The sequence below is a fragment of the Melanaphis sacchari genome, unplaced genomic scaffold, assembly GCF_002803265.2.
Source record: "Melanaphis sacchari strain LSU unplaced genomic scaffold, SCAv2.0 Contig121_pilon_pilon, whole genome shotgun sequence".
Taxonomy (NCBI): Eukaryota; Metazoa; Arthropoda; class Insecta; order Hemiptera; family Aphididae; genus Melanaphis; species Melanaphis sacchari.
Genome location: NW_020270481.1, coordinates 83,157 through 108,358, shown reverse-complemented (window position 1 = coordinate 108,358; position 25,202 = coordinate 83,157). Strand labels below are relative to the sequence as shown.

At 29.7% G+C, this 25,202-nt stretch overlaps 1 protein-coding gene across 5 annotated transcripts in view; it reads left to right on the top strand.

The window, feature by feature from the left end:
• LOC112590886 overlaps positions 1–25,202 on the top strand; it is a 75,027-nt gene that overhangs the window by 28,818 nt on the left and 21,007 nt on the right. For 4 of the 5 annotated variants that reach the window (XM_025334478.1, XM_025334479.1, XM_025334481.1 and 1 more), the window contains one exon: positions 6,425–6,580. In XM_025334478.1, the coding sequence (XP_025190263.1) occupies positions 6,425–6,580 (156 nt within the window). Of the gene's footprint in view, positions 1–6,424; positions 6,581–15,151; positions 15,816–25,202 lie in introns of those variants that run through there. The other variant, XM_025334480.1, reaches the window with a different exon arrangement.

Sequence of the window (25,202 nt, the reverse complement as noted above, 5' to 3'; positions counted from 1 at the left end):
TTCAATTATCGATCAAACTGTTTTCGTGTGGTCGTCTACAAATATAAAATATGCTTATTAATAATGGTTCCTGATGTACTAGTGAGGTGGTGCATCCTGGAATTATAATATATACTATACTCGTATAAGGAGTGATTTGCCAAGCATTCTCACCCCCATTTTTTTCTTTAGTCATTAATTTGTTCAAAATCTGATTTATGAAATTTTTAAACACATTTATAAAGACCATATTTTCTAATTCTTGAAATTTTTTTTCTTTTTATAAGGAATATCTGGTGGTGATACAAGCTTTTTTTTTAAACAAATAAGGTATTTTTTTTTTTTTTAATTTACAGTATTAAATAATTTAGACATTACATTTTAGTAGATTATTTTTCTGAAAAATTTAACCAATGAAAATCAAAATTTAAGTGAAAAATTTTTGTGTAATTTAACTTAGTGTTTTATGTACAAATTCTTTTATATTAGGTTTAGGAGATATGGAAGACTATGATTATGATTTTAAGATGTCAGTAATTAATATTATTTATTAATCTATTAACAAATAAAATTTGAAAAAAAACGGTCCAAATATAATAAATACTAGATATAATATTACATTTATTCTATATTTTTGTAAAATTATTTTCAAGGGCTATTATTTTTTGAGTACATATTTATTAGGTTTATCGATATTGTTTAAGAAAAAACTTATTCATTAAATACTATACAATGAAAAGGGGATCTTTCAAAAACAAAACTGTTTATGAATACCATACAATTTACTGAATTTACTGGGACACTCTTAAGAGGAAAAAATCTCAAGAAATGTTAAGAGTATATTTCAAAATTTCAAAATTCAGAATTCAAATGAATTCATTATTAAACGAATAATGGGAGTTGGCATACTCGGTGAATCACTCTGCATAACATCGACAATCAATTAACGGTCGTTATCCATTAGTAAAATATACAATAGATATATCGGGTGGAGTACAATAATGTAAAAAAATATTTTATACCTATTGAACAACAATTTAAAACAATTCTGTGCCGTCGCCAAAAGCGTAGTGTTCTTCAATACACTCGTGGTTCCAGTTTCCGCATTTCGCATTGTACCAATGACGAGAACATAATGATTATGATTTCATTTGACCGCAACGTGTGAAATCGATTTTGCGATTTCGGGAACCTACGCGCGTCACAGTTTTCTGAAATAATTATTAGTTTAATGTTTTTTTAACAAAAATGAAGGAATGATAAAAACTCGTTGTTTACGACCATATTATAATTTATGATATAAATATGACAATTAATGGAAATAAAACTGTTGTCGAATGGGAAGTTAATTTTTAACGAGTGTGCTAAAGCACATCCTCATTCACCGCCGTGACCTATATTCCTATGTTTGAACTATTTTTGAGGTATATAAGCAGGTATTTAAGCAATGAGTATGATATTATTATTTATACGAGTATACTATTTTATAATAAACCATAAGTAACCTATACCTCTATGCTTTTTGCACTAATGACCATCGTCCATCGATTAGTTATGATAATTAAAATATCATACTATACGTCTGAATCATTTTAATGATCATTAATCATACTACCACAGAATCTGGATTTTATATATTAACGAAAGTGCCAATAAAAATATAATATTCTTTCAGTAAATTTTATTATCGTTTATTTACAACTTTCCAAGTAATAAGTACTTATGTAGTTATGTATAATAAAATTAATATTAAAATAATTGGTGCATTTCATTCGCTTTGTTGTGGTAAACACGTTATACAAAATGGAGCACTAAAACGGCCGAATTTCAAAGATAAACAATTTGAAAATAAAAATTAATCATTATTTATTAGAATGAAGTACATAACATAACTTGCCATTTATATTTTAAAAATTATATCCTCGAGATGATGGCCGTCTCTTCTCAAGCACTCTTCTGCCTACTTTGTATTTTCTACAACATGGTGTATAACTTTCAAAGATGTACATTTTCAGATGTATGAATGCTTTTTTTCGTAAAGACTTCTTACAGAATCCGTTTTTTTTTTTTTAAGTTGATTATCCATATTTTAATAACCTTAGCCGATAACACCGAATCATGGCGTTTAAGATTTAAATGAAGACGAAATTAACGTCGTGTGACTACGTAACTGTCGTTATTTTTGTAAAACAATTATATCACATAAACAAGACGTTCATCATTATTCATTTCACTATTCCGTGTTTAGTGAGAATTCTTATCTTAATTACTACTGAGAAAATCTATTTTAAAATCAGTCGGTTCGGTGCATCATTCTATATTATACATATTTTACACTATTTTGAATACCCACAAGAAATGGCTCAATGTTTTAACTAACACGGGGTGCCCTATAAACGGTTTTAATTTTAACGTGTTGATTAATGTTATTTGAGTTATTCGATATAGAATACTTTGTATTGGTGAAAAATTAAAATATAACGTAACCTAATCATTACTAGCCTTACGCCGCGATTTGAAAAAATCGTTCAAAAACACAGTTAACTGCGATACTTACTCTTGTAGTCACTATGTCACTACTCATTCTATGGAGGTATATACACTTTTATACAAATACCGTCAACAACAATATTATTATTAACGTGTTGTGTGAGATAAAAAGCTTGATATTATAATATCACAGTAGTAATTACGTCTAATAATTTACGCGCACGCGCTTGCCAACGTTTGTGCTCTGTTTAGCAAAAACAGTTGAGTCATTACTAATCATGATAATATATGCGTTTTATTTTATCATTATTATCATAATAATTTTCATTATTATTATTATTACCTACTGCAGCTACGCAGATATACATTATAATGTACGAGGACTTCACCGGCCGGAACAAATAAACCACTAGTTCGGTCATGGTTCGTAAGCGTGGTAGGATCGCGTTTCCCATATATGTGAATATGTGACCCCGGTGCGACAAACTCCAAAAATACAATTTCATTTCGTACCATCGCCATCGGCGCCACTTCACTAGCGCCGCGGCCGTTCACCATGCGCGATGGATATACACTGACACGCATTATATGTTGCCGTATTCGTCGGACGCCAGGCGGACGCAAATTGTATAATATTTTTTCTGAATAATAAAGTAAATAACTAAATCGTATTCTCCTATAAACGGCGTATGAGTCGTATGACTGATATAACATGAATGGAAATAATTAAAGCCCCTAAAATAAAAACATACGAAAAGTTAACCGCTTTTATTAAAGTTGTCTGTAAGTTCCGTTTTTTATAGTACGTGAAACTATATCATAAGTTGTATTTCATAAAAATGGAAATTAAAAAAAATCAACCGTTAACGATTACCTGAAATGTCAATCAATCAAAAAAAAAAAATTATTAAGCAAATTAAATCGCTATACACGAAACATAACTAAATTAAATGTGTGCACATACAATTATTATAGGTATTCAACCGTGTAACCACATTATATTAATATTTAATAATATATTATATTACATACGTTTATTGAGATTGATATAATTTAACCTGATTAAAAGTGTATTATTATCTATACCATATATTAATAGGCAATTTATATACACATGGTATACACTAAACAGTCGGTACCTATACAACAAATTCCATATTTCTATTAGACAACATTAATTATTGATTAATATTATCGCAGGTATATTGTAATATTATCTTGAAGTAAATTTTTCTTTTATTAATGTTAAATTTAGTTATTAGTTATTACTACAGTTGTTTAGAAATATTAATTGATTTTTGCAATTGTATATAGGTAAACTTAATACTTATAACTTAAATTTATATAATATGCATATTGTATACGCATGATGACTGATGAGGTTCTATTACATAGGAATTAATAGATTGTAAATCATTTTAAGCATTATGAATTATCTTGAATAGATTTAATCATATTTTATATCACCAATTAAAACTTTTTTATAATAATGTATAAAAACCTTTTTTAGCTAAAAAATCCATGTACAGTTACAGATTATAACATTAATAAAAATTAAAGTTTCTAACGGTGGTATATAAAAAAAAATGTGTTAAAATCTATTAGAAACTAATAGAATTTATTTGCTGTTTTATGGTTCACATATACCTTTGAATAAAATTGGCTAGTATTAGAACAACAATTTATACATCACATTTTTTTTTGTGATAGTTATAGAGTGATAACTGATACTAAGGGCACTAGAGCAGTGACAACTTTCCATTATTAATTGTGTATAAATATCTTTGATTTCACGATTTTATAGTTTTTACTATATTTATTTTTATTATCTCATAAAAATAGAATGGTATCAAAAAAAAAAAAAAAAAAATATATAATATTATATACGTACATGATAATTAATATTATATCTAAATAACTAACAAGTATTAAACTAAACGTTTAAAATGTTAATGATACATGAAAAATTTCAGTCGACCTGCCTCGATATTTTAACTAAATATAGACATGTGCTATAGTTATAAAACTATTACGGATTCCAATGATTATCATTTACTATAAATTGAATAGGAAAGTTGTTTCAACGAATTTGTTTATGATATAAAAAAAAATATAAATAATAATTATCAATATAATATATAACTACTAAATGCTTTAAAAGAAACTATCTATAACCAGTAATTTCTTGAAAAAACATAATTAGCTCACTAACTGTGTAGTGTCAATTTATAAATTAAAATATCAACAGCATATACGTCTTTTTCAAAATAGGAAAATTTCTATTTCATAGAATAGTGAAATTATATGGTTTTAAAAACAAATAAATTTATATAATGTTTAATAGAATAATCTTAGAAGTTATGTATCTTCTACGTTTAAACCATTTTATGTAAGAAAATTATTGTTATACAGTATACTCGTATATCTGTACAACAAGTAAATATCACTTAGTTAAAATAAACTAAAACTTTTTAATTAGTAGTTTAGGCATAAGCTTTATGTTATAACTGTGACTATTTAATAATATTATCCAATTTTTTTTTTTTTTCATAAACTAATTCGAATAAAGTATTTTGTTTTAAACAGTGATTGAATATTTTGTTTTTATACCTATATTTAAATAAACGTAGAAATTTAAAACATTAATAATTAATAGGTACAATTAAAAATTTAAAAAACCGAGATTATCGCTTTGTTGCATAGTAGATAATAGATATCGAGTTAACTTTATCATTCACCGAGTAATTCACTATAAGTCTTGGAACACATTAGTTACGTCCTGCAAAAAAAATAAACACGAATTGCGTCCCGAAATATTAAGGATGAAATTAGTGTATTTTAATCAAAGGTTCTTAAACAATTGGTTATTAAATAAATAATAAATTTATTATTTAATATTATTTATTGAATGTTTATTTATTACTATAACACTATACTTAATGAAATATTTTATACAAACTTAGTAATTCTACAACCTTTTGAAACTAAATATTATATATATATTATATAGGTACCTACATATATTTAAATAATAAAAAACTTGACCAATATTTTAGTGCAATATAGAGACAGTTTTTTTTTTTTATCGCAATGGTGATAAACGGCAACTTGTTTATTGTTACTTATCTACCAGAAATTGGGTAAAAAAATTCATTAATTTTCGCAACTTATAATATGACATAATATGTGATATTAAAAATTAATTTAAAGTCAAACCAATACATCATTCATCCACTCAAAATCTAAAATAGAATTTTTATTGATACATAAATAGAATTGATCAACCCAATATTTTTACAAAACTAGAATTAATAATTTCGTTTATCACATCATCAAAAAAAAAATACTTCATTTTTAACGTCCTTAAATGTATTGTTTCATCAATTAAAAAAATATTTCATGAAATTTTTACTCAAATCATTTTACTACACATAATAATATTATGTAGGACATATATTAACACATATTAAACAAACAGTATATATATTATTGATAAATAAATCTACATAAATTGCGCATGCCATATTGAGAGTGAGCAATATATAAAATTTATACAAACATTGGTTGTTAAACATTCTTGTTCGTGTTCCCAGTTAATACTTAACTACATAAATTATAAATAATAATATAAGTATACTCAATAATAATAATAATAATAATAATAATCATTATTATTATTATTATTGTTGTTTGTGATAAAAACGCGTGGTGTATGACTGACGACGAATCCGAAAATCTTTGTTTTCTCTACGGTTGATTGCTTAATTGTTACTCGTTTTACATAATTAAAACTTTCATTAGTCAGTGTAATAATATAAACAATAATAGTTATAACTTTAATTATTCAATAATAATAATGTTTACCTATTGCTGACAGCTGCGCAATGTGAACGTTTTAAGTGCATAGCATTACACATGTAATATTATTATAAATCTTTTTCTCTCTCTTGTTCAGATATGGTCGAGTGAACGTGGTCAGGTGGCTGTTGTGGGAAGCAGACATGCCGGTGCTGGAAAGGTCCAACAACGGTGCTCTGGCACTGCACTACGCGTCGGCCAGAGGATGTCTGGACTGCGTAAAGCTCCTATGTAAATCGGCCGGTGAAATATGGTAAGTTTAGTTTTAGTAGATACAATAGTCAATAATAAAAAAAATAAATAGAACAATGATACTCCTCAAGGCTTGAATTACACATAGTTCTACTTGTATCTATGTAATAAACACTGTGTCACTGTGAAGACAACGATAAATGTTACAACTTAATACTGTAAATTATTGTATAGTAGTCATTTTATAGGCAGTCAATAATAACCAATAGCTATAGTGGCATAGTAATATATTTACTAAAAATATTATGACGCGATCAATTAGGAAATGGATGTAGTAAAAAGCTATTTTCTAGTACATAGCCGCAATTTACTTATTAATTATTACATTACTGACATACTGATTACGTCTAAACATTATGTATTAGAATTTAAATATTATAATGCTTACATATCTATATACGTGTTATTATACGATAAATTTGTTATAAATCGGTTTTTGAAAGTATGTATACCTATTATTAACCTAATAATGTTATAATGAAACCCTGTATTAAAAGTATCTACTGAAATATTGCTAATATTTCTACAGTACATCATCAGTATTCAGTTTACATAAAATAAACATTAAACTATTAGCCGAATAAATGTACATTAACGAGTAATGACCGACGTCGACGAATTGTTCTTTTCTGTGGAAACACATTTGTATACGTAGTAATTTATAGATTATGTCTTATTTTAATAATATGGAGTTCATTAACGGATGTAGGAGTGTCAAAAAGAAAAATAATTTTTCATCGTATAAAAACGAAACTATAATATTATAGCCCGTCTTTAGGGATAAGATTTCAATTTAAAATAAAAAATTATAAAGGCGCACGATAAATATTATTGAATGCCAAGTTTTTACGATTGTTGACTGAAACCTAGTATACACAAGTTATATATACCTGTAAATAAAAAATAGCTAGTACCTATACACATTATATGAAACGCTATGCTCGATTTCGTTTTAAAACCGGCAGTGATGGCAGTAACGCGGCATCATCTAAGCAGTGTTGGCCTTTGGGATTCGATTAACAACCACACTATCGATGCTGTAAAATGTTATATGACGTTATAGCCGATACAGCTTATAATGAAAAGTGAAAGCGCCGCCGTCGTTGTCGTGATAATATTTTCGTCGTATCCTATTACTGCGTTGTAGTCGCAACTTCCTTCCCGATTCGCATAATTGATTTTGATTTTTCGATTTTTATGCAATCGATTTATACGCAGAGATGATTTCTTCGAACACGTTCGCGGTAAAAGATGATACTTCTCCACCACCGTTCTTCACTCTCAGCTATCCAGTTATTTCGTCTTTAACCACGGCCGCGTAATAACCACCACCATCACTGCACAAATCGTATCATCACATTAATTCGAGAAAATCATTATGTCCAAGAGCATAACATTATTCTGGGAAACATTATTGTCAAGTACCGGTATATTATTTAACAGTGAGCAGCAACGTTTATTTTATAAGTATCTTTTACGTATACACCGCGCGTATTGCTAATTAAAATATCGTTGCGTAACGCGGCATTTTCCAATGGACGTGTTGTACATCGTCATTACATGTAACATTATGTATATATTATAATATTAAAATATTATACATGCATATGGTATGGTTACCACGTTTATGTGGATTAATAGCCAATCTTTGAAGGAACTCGAGAAACCGCAAACGGACACTACATGTCTACGTCATATTCACTAGCGTGTTGCGCCGCGGTTCACACGAAAGGAGAAGCTTCCGTTGCAGGACGCCGCGCGTTTACTATTTCTCTAAAAGAAACACACCGCTGGGTTTTAATGTCTTATAATAGTAACAATAATATCATAACTTAATCCGCGAGCTATTTCGTATACTTTTACTTTTGGAAGTCCACGTGAAAAAATTCTTCTCAATTATCATATCGACGTGCGCGTACAACAATAAAAATATTATTATCATAATAATAAAAATATTATGCGCGCGGAATCTCATATGTTTGAACAACTTGTTGCGATTCATCCGATGCCGTCATAATATTATGGCGGATAATGATGATTATAATAATGTTGTTATGAAGATGGTGTAGTAATACGTAATACGATATAAATGCAGTAGGTATAGATAAAACGGTGAGATTACCAGTACCTACATTGAGATGCATACAATAATATTCTGCATGTAGGAAGTGAAGTCCTCCGTGAACATTATTATAATGCACGACCGCAGTTTTATAGCAGAAAACCAGCGGCGGGTAAATGGCCTGCGCTGTAGCAGATATGTGCATGTCGTTATCGGTAATAATAATTCATAGATAGGTGTTGTAGATAGGCACTTGTTATGCGATCGATTGTCCGCGGATGCTGAACAGACAATGCGACGATTCCCCGTCCAGCGTACTCCGCCGACCGAAACCAACAAGACGTGACGACAGTATTATTTTTCTTATATTATGTCAGTACCTGGTTAAATTTTTTTTTAATCCCACAAAAAATCGTAACGATCTAGCCAACAACGTTTCCGTTGTGTTTTGATAGTATAACATAATACTATCAAGCACCTGCAGACTTAATAATATTAATATAAGTAATACAATATTCGGCGGGCGTATTTTATAGTTAGAAAGTTGTAATAATTGTTATAAACGAACGAACGGCTATGTGTCGATGCGGTTAATCGTTTTTTCCACAATACGGCTGTGTATTTAGTATTTTACCGCCTACCTAATCGTTTTGTCACAATAAAATATGTAATACTATTAAATGCCACAGTGGTATATGACTGGTAAACGTGACAAATCTCGCGTCATTATCAAAACGCTCTCGTTTTTTTTTAGTTCCATAACACTCTGCGCATTCGAAATTTAATTAAATCGTTTTGTTTTCCTAACAGATATTTTTTATTCAAATAATAATTATTACTCTCAAAACTATTTCTTAACGGACTATTTAACACGTAACGCACTAGAATCGTCAACGTAATAGCATTATTTTTTTTTGAACATTTTGTGTCAGGTTATCCATTTTATCCTCTTGATTATATAAATATTATAGTATACGTTTTTAAATTGATTATTGTAACACCCGTGGTGAACACAGACATTTTGTAAATATTTTGCGTTGTAATATTTAATATCTAAAATTCTAAAACGATATTAATTATGTTGAACTAGACACGTGACAACATCTTATGAGTTGTGACGTTCACGCAAAATTGATATATTATACCTGGGTATACTCGAAAAGACAAAACATTTTTAGTGGATCAATATAGGGATGAAAAATATATTTGAAGGGCTGGGGCCTGTGTTCAATAAGTGCATTGCTCAATAGTAGTTACGGAATCATTACGATATTATATGTACCTGTTTGCTATAACTTAAATTAAAAGATATATAGATACAACTAATAATTTATGATTATTAGTATCCTATAATGACACGATTAAAGTAAAATTTTCATTGTGAATACAGTTATTTTTCCGTAATAATAATCATATCTGATTTAATTTATATATTATATACACTTATATGAAAATTTTTAATGAACCATGAAATATTCCTTCTAAAATTAACTTCATACAGTTTTTCTAAAAATTAAATAATATACAAACATTACAAACAACATAACTAAATACAATATACAATGTATACTAACTACTAAGCTATGCTATTTAACTTTATTTTATTTTTGTATAATTTCATGTAAATATAAAAGAAAAATTAAATTAAAAAAACAAATAAAAATTTATTATTTTATTATTGAATTTCTTTTAAAATCTATAATTTGTATAATATATTATTTAAATATTATTTTTATAAATATCTTTCTTGAATATTCTCAAAAGTTTAAAATGATCCTATAAATATTAATTATGAAATATGTCTTATTTAAAAATATTACAAGAAATAAAAGGAGGGGAAATACTAGTGAAATACTTTTTTCTTTAGAATCTGTTCTCTTTTTAAGTTGATAAAAGATCAAAATAGTAATTATGTCTAACATTTGTGCAAGCATGTAAGCCACATGAAGTAATAAATATAGAATTAGTGGCATAATATTTTTTTTTTATAACCTAGTATGCTTGTTGTCTGAAAGACTGAACTGTTCTCCAATGAATAATGAGTAATGACAATGGGGATACCTTATTAATTTATTATATGGCAAATTGTTATGCAATTGACAATTATACATATACATCGACACGAATACACGATTAATGTCATTGTAACAAAGCGCGTAACTTAAATTATATTACCGCGTAAAAAAATACTTCAAATTAATAATAAAAAACAAAATCACTGTTTACATGTCAATGATTATTTGCTTCAATATTTAACGCTATTATATACATCCGTAACGAAATGTATAAACCAACAACATTAATTTGCATAATATAACGTTTGTTTACAAAAACAATATTATTAGATTACCTATGCATTTTGCTAGTCAAACTTATATGTAAAATTAAGTTTTAATTGAAAAATTAAACTACCAATATTATTTAAAATTGATCTAATGACTATGTTCTACTATATTATTTAATTAACACGACATAATACGATTTTTCAGATATCGAGTACTTTTCTGTAAATATAACTAAAGTGTAATAATAGCACAAACGTTAATAATTTTCCAATTCTTTCCATTTTTTATCTCAGCTACTTATAAATGATTATATACTTGATGATTTATTCATAGATGACTACACAGTTTGTGAAATAGAGTGTAAACAATTTCTGCTTACTATTGATCCCTGTTATTACTTATTATAAAGGCATACATAATAATTTGCTATACCTACACGCTACCTTTTTTGTCAACCTATTTGAATTCCATGTGGTATGTATGTTTTTTCATTACGTATATGCGTACATAGAAGTCATAGAACCATTTAGGGTGTAACGCGTACACAACACACGTACCTATTGGTACTTAAATAAAATTATGCGCAATGACATACTATTCTTGTTGATCGAATCACATGATTTTTTCTGTAATCCAATAAAAATAAATGTAAGGTACTATTAACATATTTATTACGTTATAAAATATAAATAAATAATCATTCATTTGCAATACCATGAAATTTATGTTAATGCGTTTAAATTGCATTGAAGTTCTGCAAAATTGTTAGGTAATAATATTTTTTGATGATCGTTTATGAGCCACATAATAATCAAATAATATTCAAGGGTAGACACATTGTTTGTTTAAATATTTATAAACGGTAACTATTTTCTCATTATATGTTTTTTTTATGTATTTTTTGTCCTTCGTGAGAATCGTGAAAAATTAATATGAATCATACAAGAAATTAGGATTAATATGAAGACTAAAATAATAATAATAAAAAAAAAAAAGATATTTATTTGCTAATTATTTTAGTGATTATTCCTCAAATCTAAAAACAAAGTAAGTGACGATTCCAGGACTTCATAACGGTAACAAAATAAAATTGTATGGGAATTCATGAATTTAGCACCACTAATAATAGTACCTTGACACATGGTTTATAATATACATGTATTAATTTATTATTATCTCATTTCAAAAATCATTGATCGAAATTCAAAATAGCTCGTTTGCTCCAGATAGATGCCACTGATACCAGTGCTAATCAGTGTAATATAAATACCAGGCTTCTATAATAACTATAATAATATTATAAACACACGACTATGGCAGCGAGTAGACTTTATAGACGTTTCGGTTAAACATACTCTTACCTATATTCAAATATAAATTATTTCTACGAAGAAAAAGATCATAAAACTATTAATTATTTTATTACTATGTAAAATAAGATGACTGAGATTTTGTTTTTGTTTTTAATACCACATATATAATTTCGGTGTACTAAATTAACATGGCACACAATAAAATACAATAACGGTTCGATGTTAATAGATAAAAATAAGTCAAATTAATTTCTAAAAATCCATTTTTATGCTTAAAAACAGACCAATATTTATATAATCAGATCGACCGCCTTATAAATTTCAACATTATATGTTCCTCGCAAAGGCCGTTGTACGCCAGTGACGGTCGATCAATTAAATGTACTTGAATATAGAAATATTATCATTGGTCTTATTTTCATACTTTTCACAAACGCCTCTATAGACGTAAATGTTTAGATTTTTATAGGGATACGTATTGGCGTATTGTTTATCCTGTAAAACATTTTTCATATTATCTACTCTTACTGTTTTTTTTGTCCGAATAAATATTATTTTCAAAAATGAAAATAAATTGTCTTTTTTACAATAAAGCTATTTTTTTGAACGAATAAAATATAAGTATCATATTTTTCAGACACCATGAGCTTATATTATTTAGGTACTTACAATAGTCAGTGTAAATAACCCCTTCGGTATTATGCTTTTGTGTTATCGGCAGCCATGGTGGCGCGATAGCGAACGGCGTATTTAGTTATGCGATCTCTGCAGTATAGTGATACGCATACACGTATAAGACATAATACAGTCGGTGGACCGTGACGGAACAGTGTACGACTATATGTATACGTTTAACGAGTTTGCGGTCGTCATCGCATCCGCCGTTGGGCGACACTGCTTTTTGCTTGTATATATTTAAATATATATATATATATACATAATAGTGTTCCTCGAGAGGCGCTCACGCAATGTCTCACGGTAAAGCGATCGCTGAAACATTGTTCGCAAACAAAAAGACACACACGCACACATATACCATTCTAAAAATATATGATTAACGTCTATATATATAAACATTATACATACACGAAGAAAGTATATAAGTTATAACGTCTCAACGTGCATATAATATATTTTTTGTCTTTCATTCAAAGTACCACGTTTGCGATCGCTGCCGTTATTCGCGTAGTATACCGAGCTTCTGTAGTCCATTCATCGATGTACCCGAACATACCTTGAATGGGACACTACACTGCGTTATGCAGGCCCTATAACTATGACAATGACCACTTGGTCGGTGCAACGACCTGTCTCGTCTGCGGGTAATAAGTATACGTATACAAGATACCTGTTATATGTATGAGTACACGCTATAGAAAATCGCCCGAATGTAATGTTAAAACGTTACATTATATTGCTTCCAGTGTTAACAAGCCCGATGAACGACTCTGATATCAGTACAGTGTATCATAGACTTATTTCTTTTAAGTTTTAAGTAATTTCATACATATTTTGCTATTCTAGTATGAATTGTAAATCATAGCCGTTCATACGCCGGGCACGTTAAAAAAAAGGTCACCTAAACATAAGGTTTGAATCTAATCAGTCTATGGATACGTCACTTATTCAAAATAATCTTTAAGAAGTCGAGTAATTTATAAGATACGATTTATACATAAATATATATAACATAATATGAATATATAATGCACTAAGATGTGTATTACACAGTATATAACATGATAAAAGTGATAGTAAATAATATAATTGGAGAGCTATTTAGAGATTTCAATGCAGTAAAGAAATTTTTGATATTGAAACGAACATATTTTATGTTAATATAATTAATTGTTGCGCTACTTGGGAGGTCTCTGATTTATTATTTTTATTTTAGTAATTATTGTTATTAATTCGTCTTTCGTGCATAATTTTCACGCTGTGGCTGCAGGCGGTTAACAATATTCATATTTCACAACGGAAAATGTATAACTATAAATAGTTTAAACTACCTATATGCGCCGCAGACCTATATTAAACTCTGTAAGCCAGGTGGAAAAGTTTAGGAAGTTAAGAGAAAAATGCAATGCGCAAAACATATGGATTGAACAGTATACGAGTAGGTAGGTACTCGAGAAATTTCGAGAAAGATGAGTTGTTTTTTTTTATGAGTATGTGTTTTGTAAACATAATTTCGTTTGACCGGTCATACCAGTTTTTGGGAGAAAGTTCCAAATCTCGTAGCACGAGAGTTTTAAGTAACGGCGGCGGCAACAACAATTGGAAACTATGGTCGGTGGCCACGACTATCATTATAACCATATAATATCATTATTATCACTTACATCCCTCTTTCAGCTACCGAAAAATTATTTTGCATTGGATTTTTGGCAATCATCGATTTTTTTCTAAGTCTAAAAATCTTATTGTATTAATTGTTCACTAGCTTATCTATTATAAAGGTTAATGAACTCCACATGACGTTTATTGCACATACACACAGAAGTATACCTAATAATAATATATAATACGATTTAGTCGCGAGTTTATTTGCTATATTACCTCCGGTGGGGTTGATCGTTCGTCGCCCACACACCGCTAGGTTACAGCCGTGCATGATATTAAATAATCTATGTAGACGATTCAATAAACGCTCACCAAGAGGACAATGATTAAACAAGACTACGTAAGTCTAGTGCGATTTTGAAAGACCTGCGTAATTACACACGCGCGAAACACACTCACACACTCAGACACACGTCGTTGTCGTGAGCTACCTAAAAAAAAGAAGAAAAAGAAACAAAAACTCTAACAAACGGTACATGGCGCGACGGAGCGCTAGTGTATGGGTACTGCGATGGGTAGATACGTGGAAGAACGGTTTTCTCAAGCGAACGACGACGGCGGCGTGCGCGTCCAGTGACAATCGCGCCGAGAAACGTGCAACAACCTTTCCTTCGACACGACGAACGTCGTCGTGATGGTGGATGTTACACGCTTCTCTATTCTTCCTTCGCTCTCCACAATATCCCCAAAACGAAACAGTGGCTGTTTTTTTGTTGTTTAAAATTAATTTTTAGTTACCGAGTATATCGTGAAATTCTGTTGATTTTGATTAGTTTTTAATTGTATCTATTAAAATTATAATTACCTACGAATATCAAGAATATTGTCGTGTTAATAATACCGCAGTAGTCGTATCGGTTACCTATTTTATATGTCATTACAGTAATCGTTTCGACTGCCGGAGTGGTATATTTTTTTCCACTTTAAACCAGTGACTTACTGAGATATAGGTAGTGACGGGAATTTGAAATACTCGCACCAACACCGAATCGCCGCGAAAAGACCGTCCCCGTTACGCCGTCACGTAAAATAATACAAATTTCCGAAAGGATATAGTCATGTTTTCGTCGTTCGAATAATAGTAGTTACGATGTTCGGTCTCGGGTGTAGTGTGCAAAAGAAACCTGCGTACCGGCAGCAGGACGACGTGCACATGATGGTCAGGAGCAGCAGAAGTCATGGCGCCTCGATTGCTGGCGTCCGGAAGAAACGCGGTCATCATCCAAAATTTAGGTACACAATCCGATGATAATAATATATTATAAATAGATAATATATATGTATATATAAACGTCATGTATCGTTGTATAATGTACATCTATAATATTCGCCGTAGGTCCTTATATTATCACACGTCGTAATAATAATTTTTTTTTGGATTTTACTTGAGGTGTTGATAGGTACGCACTTTTTTTTGTGCCACACGTCGTTATCGCGAATAATGTCTACCTACTTGTTTAGCTAGTGATTTTGACAGCGATGGGTGTTAACTCGGTCCGTACAGCAATATATCTGTATACCATGTATATACCAGACTATTATGGACCGGCGCAGGTACTGTGCGGAGTATAATAGACAGGATTCATTGACATCGCGAGTTTTCATTGACCGTGGCGATAATATAATATATTATATACGTATACAGTCGCGTATATAATATACTCCGGCCAATGTCATCGAATTCTACGTAAAGCGGGGGTTTCAGACGTGTGTATATGTGGAACAAATTTGATTTGCGGACACAATGATGGCCGGGCCGGCGGTTACTGTGTATTAAAATGACACACACACACACACACATGTAAAACATGTGTATATACGTATATGATATGATATATATATTTATGTATATGCATGTGTGTATAAACTAAATATGGACCGGCGGCGGGCAACGGAATGCTCGGCAATGCACAATGCCCGCGCTTCATATACAAGTTGATTGAACTCCTCGGGCTGTCGCGCGATGCCACCGATTCACACCACAATACGCGAATATTACATTGCCGACGACATCGTACATTTTTATTGTGTAAAAAGAGACACCACCGCCACACGGGTGCAGCACGGTAACGTAAATCGTCAACTGTTAATGCTCCACCGAATGTGCGCAACGATTATTCGCCGCCAAAGAAAACGAAAACCATCTCCGGTTGACGTATTTCGCAGTGTTTTTTAATACATTCTAGATGTTATACAAATAATCCGAATAATGTACCTGTACATACTTCTAGTAGGTAATGATCGAGTCAAGTCGTCGGCTGCGCTTAATGACTTTGCTGCACGGTGATAGTGTTGATAGTAATAACGTTCCGACACTATTGTATATATATAGGTACTCGTATAAATATTATTCATAATACGACCCGCGGGATCAGAGTTAAATAATCCATAGCCTTTGTACAAGCACTTTCACACATATTGGAAATATATAAAATTTCAATGTTGAAATTTGAAAAAGATAAAACTTAAACTCTTTAGTTCTTTTTTTTTCGGGGAGCTATTTGGTATGTTGTCAGTCGTAAACCCTGCATTTTCTCGTAGGCCCTAATCGCAGGGTTTTTACTGTTTATTTATCAATTCAACTTATAAATAACATCATATTATTGAATTGCAGTAAAACGAATATTATTGTATTTATATTCGTTCGCCAAGTCACCGCCTCATGTTTTATATGGGACATTTTTGTTTTCCTGTTTGGGAACCCTACAATTATAGTAATAATAATAAATACTATAACAATGGCTATGATGATAGCGTAGGTGGGATATAGACAAAAGCATAACGTGTTGGAAAGAAAAAAACACACAGAGACTATATAACGATGTCCGGTTACGGTCTACCGCGCGTGGACTTCAGTAAAACGGATCCCGCACGACGGACAGCGACGCGGCACAGGCGCGCACCTCGAATTTAGAAGTCCGGAACATTACCGACTTCTCGTTCTGTGAAATATATCCACACTCATCTTCGCATATAACAGATGCGAATTTATTACTGTTATCGTCGTAAGATATTGTATGCATTTCGTTCGATATTCCCAATTGCTACAAATGATCAATATTCTAGTCCGCATAAAATTGTCTGAGAACCAACTCGTGGAATCTACTGTTTAAAACACAATGATATTATAATAATACCATATTACTTGTATACATAGCTGCCGCCACGCAAACCGTTTTATAGATTGATACAATTTAAGAGTTTTATTAAGAGTTTATCGCATGAAAATACGATAAAAATAAAATATAATAATGGTCAATATGCAAACCGCAGCTAGGTACATTACAACTTTCGCGAACGTTATAACATCATTCGTTATTATTATATATGCATAAACGTATACATAATAATGATACCTGTATTTCCAATACGCGCAATTATATTTAGTATTTGGGTATATAATAAGAATGTTATGTTTATGTCGTATTAAATCAAATTCAACAGTTATTAGTTTATAGTTACATTATTTTTTAAATTATCGCATGATGAAATTCCAAAACAATTTTAATATGCCTATCGTTTTTAATCTAGAATTTTTTTTCTCTTAATAGGTATCTATATTATTTGCATATTATCTCACAGTTCTACATTTTCTAAATCTCAAATATTTCACCAAATCGTACGGGGCAAAGACCCTTGTTGTATTATGTGTTTAAGTCAGTTTGTCAGTTGTCAACTGACACGTTTATAAATTATAAGTAATGACTAATGAGTAATGATGTTTTGACACAACTGAAAAAATAATATTTATCGGTTCGTAATGTAAACACAACATAATACAATTTTATAGGTTATTAAAGGTCAACAATATTTTTCTAAATAATTACTCCAATAGACAATAATAATTTGAAATTTTTGAAATGTCGTTGTTTTGATATTATAGGAATAACATTTCGAATTCATTGTAATTTAATTTTTAAGTTGATACATTTATATTAGCAGACACCTGAATATTTTACGGGTCGCTTACTCCCGCTGTTCATTACAAAAAAAAAAAAAAAATAATTGTGTCAATTTAAAAAAGTCAATTTTGTGATTTTAAAACTGAAATTGGAAGGCTCGTAATATTTATATTTATAGGTATGGGTGTTTTAGTGTTTATTAGAATGAAACGAAAAGAATGCGTGCCATATTTTTACTGATGTAACAATACTCGTATGTTATTATAAAATTAAGCTGTTTTAATTGAGATTTATAATACTAATATGCTTTATAGAAACAATAAAAAATATCATCATAACTTCTATATCTATTTAATAATTAATAATTTACCGTTATTTTTATTAACCCAAACCATTTGTTGTCATATTATGGTCTATAGACCATCATTATAATATTAAGCATTTTACTAAGTCCCATCAAGAAACCATCCTCTTAATCATTCGGATTTTTTTTCAAAATAGTACTTATAAAGTTTGTACTTATAATTATAAAGTTTTCACATATTTTATTATATTGTTAACTGCAATAGATTCAAAGATCGTTTTATCCCAATCGTATAATATACACTGATACTTGAAGTCTATTTAATATGTTTTTGGCGTTTTTGCATATTGTATTCATGAAAAGTGAACCTATTGACATTTAGCGTTAGTCGTACCTAACTGCAGTTCACAATACTACGATGTAACAAAAAAGACATATTTTAAGATTTGTCGTGGTGAAATCGAACGCGTTATACAACTTTTTAGATGATTTAGTTTTTTTTCTCTTTAATAATTTATGCCAGCACGGGTTCACCGCAAATGTATAATCCCAGAAGTGATGTTCATCTCGCAGATTAGTTTTGCTTCGGGTTAAGAGACTTGTCATTTTTTTTCACCTAATTACATAATTTTCCGACAAACAGACTTCAGAGAAATCTTCTTTACACCCGAATAGTTTTATTGTTATTTAATTTATTTGTAGTGTCAGTCTTACTACTGCATCGGTGGTGTCACGTCGCGTGTCGTCCAAAAATGGACCGTTTTAAAAAGATTTTAAATTTGATTTTTAAATGTTCACACCTGTTTGGGATTGTTAATGTTTTGAAAGAATCTATATTCATGATAATTACAATCAACGAACGTAATAAATGTGGCCTGTAAGTACTGTCTAAATATTTCAAATCTGCACAATTATCGAAAATCTATTAATTTTTTTAATAACTTTAAATTTTAAAGTAATCAATTTAAAAAAAAAAAAAAAAAACATTATTTATAAATTATCTGTTCTTTAATATTGTTTATTTTACGAATAATGATATCATAATAACAATCATTTATAATGATTCCAACTTGAGAAAATTTTAAGTAAACGTAACTACTTTCTTTTTACTAAAATAACCCGTATTTGACATCTTAAAATGTTGTTAACATTTTTATGAGTTTAATGTCTCCAATAAATAATTTAAAAATATGTTTTTATTTTTTCTATTATAAATGTTGTATATTCTCGAATTATGTATAAATTATAATACATATTGATATTGAAACTTATTTTTAATCGATCAAACTCCATACGAACAATATCTATTAAACTTAATATTTAAAAACACAAAATACTCAATAGAATTCCTTACTGAACTGTAAACACTACAAGTATAATATTAACCTTATTTTATCGATATTTATCTTTTTTTTAATCTTTTTTCTTTAAAAAAAAAATTATATACAGGCCATATGCCCTTCGGCAGTGCAGCATAATAGTTCTCGTCCGGTGCACAAATATAATAATATTGGTTATGGATTCATGATGTATATATAATAATAATATTATAAAGGTACGTTATACATAATATATGAGTATATGACTATAATATATTATACATGTATTTATGTTTTTTTACGTCTTTAAATGTGTGTCATCTTGGTGCTCTGTTGGATTATGTATATGTGTGTGTCTGTATTTTTTTCTCCATAAAATTCTCAACATTTATACTATACACACATATAATATAATAATAAATAGTAGCATGTAGTATACGCTATAGCAGCAAGAGAGCGGTATACACGCGGAATATAACTGTTTGTCTGGTCGGTCGGACGACCAGTCGAGATGCAATTACCCGTGTAATGGCTTGGCGCGTCTCGGTTGTATGAATATAAAACTATTTTTCATGCCATCCAATTGACCGATATTGGAATTGTAGCGGAGACAAATACATGCACACAATTATACATGGTAATATTATAATAATATTTTATGTGTGTAGTACCTATATGTGCGTGTAATATAACAGGCATACACGAGATATCGTCTTATTTTAGCCCGAGGAAACCCGTCGTGAAAATTTACATACCGATTCGGTTTGCACATGGAATGTGCACAACGTTTAGGTCGAAATTTAGGTTCGATGTTTGCAGTTTTATTGGGTTTTTTTTTTCTGGACGTAAAAGACTTTGCCTCGGTATCAGAATACCTACATAATATTATTAATTATTATATTAAGTTTTAATTGGTCGACTTTTATTGTAAAATAGTATTAACCCAATTAAAACGCGTTGCAATGTCCCACTCGCATGTATTCTATATATCTACCAAAAATCATATGTTTAACATAATTATATAGGTGATGGTTAGAATGATAGTCATATCGCCATTATATCGGCCGTAGAATATATTCCTCTAAATCGCAGAATTTTGATCCTAGTCAAACACCCGGACGAAACGTCATAAATTAATAATTGTCGTTTTTCTACGCTAATGACGATCGTCTCACATAGACAATAACAGCATAATACCATAACAAACATTATAAATGTTTAAAATATGTAAACCGTATTAAACATATTTTTATATTATTACTGTTATTATTTATCTACGATCATATCTATGAAGTAACCACCAAATACCAACATTAGAATTCATATCATTGTACTTCTTACCAATTATGTAAAATGCAACATTTTAGTACAATTATTAATTATGTTTTACTGATTTGAATTGTAATATTTTAATTATTTTATACTTCAAAAATAAAATAGACTTCCAGCGCAGTCTGATTTAAAATAAAAATGAAAAAATGCACTTTTCTATCCAACCTACCTATTATCGAAAGGTTCCTTTTCAAATACAAAACATTATGATGTTATAACAGTTGAAAAATGCACCGGTATTAATTAACATTACCTACTGCTGTTATATTATCTATGGAACTTGTTGTCGGGTACATTTTTAAATTTAATTAAAAACTATGTTTAATTCCATGTTTAATATCAATCGAACAAATAGAAGTTTCGTGCGTATAAAGGAATAGGCACATCACGTTTTAAAATTGTTCTGTATGACTGTATATAGTATAATAGCATATAGGGTACACGGTATACGTGTTTCGAAATATTTCGATCACGATGGTATTTGCCGTGAAAAGATTCACGTAACATCGTTTTGTCTATTTGTAATAAATTGTTGAGCTACTTTTGTCGAAAAAATAATCTAAATGACAAAACATATATTGTATTTATTATTTATATTTAAGAAGAAACGACCAAAAACTTACAATGTTTTAATACTTTATAGTCCGTGTAAAAAAAAAAATGTGTTTACTGAAAATGTATACATATTTTAAGATAATTGCTATCATTGTATTAAAATGAAATTAATGAATTATTACCATTATGCTATTATTAAAACAATATATTTTAAATTAGCAAAATAAACGTAACATAAAATAATTATTACTATTTTTTAATTAAAAGGGTAAGTACTTATGTGATGTACTTACGTATAATTATATACTATAATGGGGGAGGAGAAATACTCATTCGGTTTCCCTTAAACGACTGCAGCTTAAAATCGAGGGGAAAATATTTATACAATATATTTATATATATTAAAAACAACTTTGCTCTTATGAGATAATAGTTAAAATAATATTACGGAATTAAACTCATTATAAGAAAATTGTAAATAATTTTAGTTTTAAAATTATCATAGGTATTATTTTAAAAGTTAAGCTTTTAATACAATTTACAAATAATCTATTTGCATAAAAGTATATTATAAGTATTTATAATATGGTTTATACTGCATGAATTTCTTTATTCTTCTGAAAAACGAAAAAACAAGTTAATAATAATTAATGATGAATCATATGAAAATTCTAAAATTCTGAGTAAATTTAGATTTTAGAAACGGTACATACGACTGGGAACTTATGTAGATTATACACAACACAATAATTTAATATTACATATATGTATATAATATATTAGCGTATACATTAATTCTGACAATAACTGTAGACTATATAATTTATATAGTACACACGCATAATTACATGTATTATGGTGGCATAAGTATTAGGTATTCGGAGTTTTTCACCGCTTATAAGTAAGTGGTCGTAATAATGATAACAGGGTTTATAATGTATATATTATATTAAAATAAAATATTACAGCGTTATTAAATATAAGAGATCGACATCATGTTTATCCCTTTTTCTCCAATAATACAGTTATTCAAAATCTGATTTTTAAAATTTTAAAATATACTTAAAGATGATATTTTTATATTCTTATGGTTTCTTGTACTACTTAAAAAGTGTCCTATGTCGATACAAATTTCTGTTGTTGTTGTTTTTTTTTTTTGTGTGTATACAGTAAATTATTTAGAGAATGATGTTTATAATTTTGTTGTTTTATCAAATTCAAAATAATTTAACTAAGTAGTTTTTGAGTTGTTTAATTTAGAGTAGACTATAGAATAATAGGTGAAAATATATGGGAGACTATGATAATTTAAACGTTATAGTGAATGATATTAATCTATCAATATTAAATTAATGTAATTTTTAAAAATGGTCCAAATATAATATATAATAAATACTAAATTCAATACTTTATCTATTTTATGTTTTTGTAAAATAGTTAAAGACACTATATCCTAACTATAAATATTTTGATAACTGAAAAACTACTCGTTTTAATTTTAAAATCAGAATTTATAAAATTATATTATTGAGTAATAAAAAAGGGATGAGAATGCTTAATGAATCACCCTGTACGTAACGCAGTTATCCGGTTGAATGATGGCATTGTCACAGTATACTAAATAACATTACCATCTAATATTGTTTGCTGCAGTAGTTTTGATTTGAATTTTCTAGTGCGATGTTGTTCGTAATTCACGACTCGCGCTCGTTTTCAGATTGTATTATTATTGTAATTATTATTTGAAGTCTCTAAAGCCCCGCGTGAGCATATATAACAATATAATATTATCCGTTGCTTCATATTTTGTTATAGACGCTCGCGCAGAGCTATATACCGATTGCGAATATATTGTCGCCCACTTACGTGTCATTGCCCGTCAGGCCTGTCGTGTATAATAGGGGGGGGGGGCAAATCGCGTTCCCGCATAAATTTTATTTTTAAGCACATTTTTTCCCATCGATTCTTATTTTTTTTAAACATCGAATATCTACAGCTGTGTAAACAAACGAGTTAATTGTTGTGGCTATTGTTAGTATTCCACCATGTCCGTCTACAATCGAAAAATAAAAACACCAAGGTAAATGCAGGTCGGTGTTTCGTTGTTGTGACCGCCTAGAATGTTAACATCATAATGTTAACACTTTTTATTTGTATTATCTACGCCCTCCATAGACACGCGAATCATTCTCAAAAGCTAACAAGCGTGTAGTGTTGTTGCCGCCGCGTTAGTTGATAAAATGATTCCGGATCGGTAACCTGGTTTTTCAACCTGAAAACCGCCTAATAGTCGTTCCTGTAGTTTGCGGACACCTAATAGAGTTCAATATAGGTATATTATGTACCTATTTTATATGTCGACAAATGTAAAACGTGTTCCTGACACGTTTTGATGTCGAATCGGCTGCACTAAAATACCCATGTGCAGGTTAATCAATTATGCATTCCGACAAGAACGACTCGCTGCACCGTAATATCTATACACGTATAACTATATACGAATTTTTTTTTTCTTTTGTATCCACGAACGTTTAATCACAATACACCTGTACCAATCCCTATACAAACGATTTTGTCAGATTTTTATTCGATATTCCGTCGAGAATATTATTTACGAAATATTTAAAATGTACGAATACAAAAGTTCAAACAGAGAACTGCTTGATATGTAATAAATATAGGATAAAACCATATAACCTAACCTTTACGTATATACCGCCGTGAGAAGTCTACATCATTTCCGGGCTCTTAATTATGCCTTGCCGGTTACCGTATACTTACCAAGTTCTATATTGTCCCGTTCTTTCGGTTCACTGCGTGTGTCGAACAATAACATAAGTGTTAAGTAACGTAGGCACTAACCATTCATGAAATATCATTAATTCTATAACGTAATCCTAACTGAACCTTTAATGTTTCAATCATATTATACGAATACGCTTTCGTAAAGTCTGCATATTTGGATATAGTATAACATCATAGTTACGTTTCACTATAGTCTATACTGTCTATAGTCATAACGGAGATTGTACAATAACGATATTATTGTTTTGTTCCTAGTTGGACTTGCTATAATGGTCTGCAGATAATCCTGAAATGACCTGTTCAATTCCGGGTGGTCTGCGTGGGAGTTTACCAATTGCGCTTAAAATTACCTTTTCATATACCAATTGCGCTCTAAACATTTTAGGGTCGATATACCAATTGC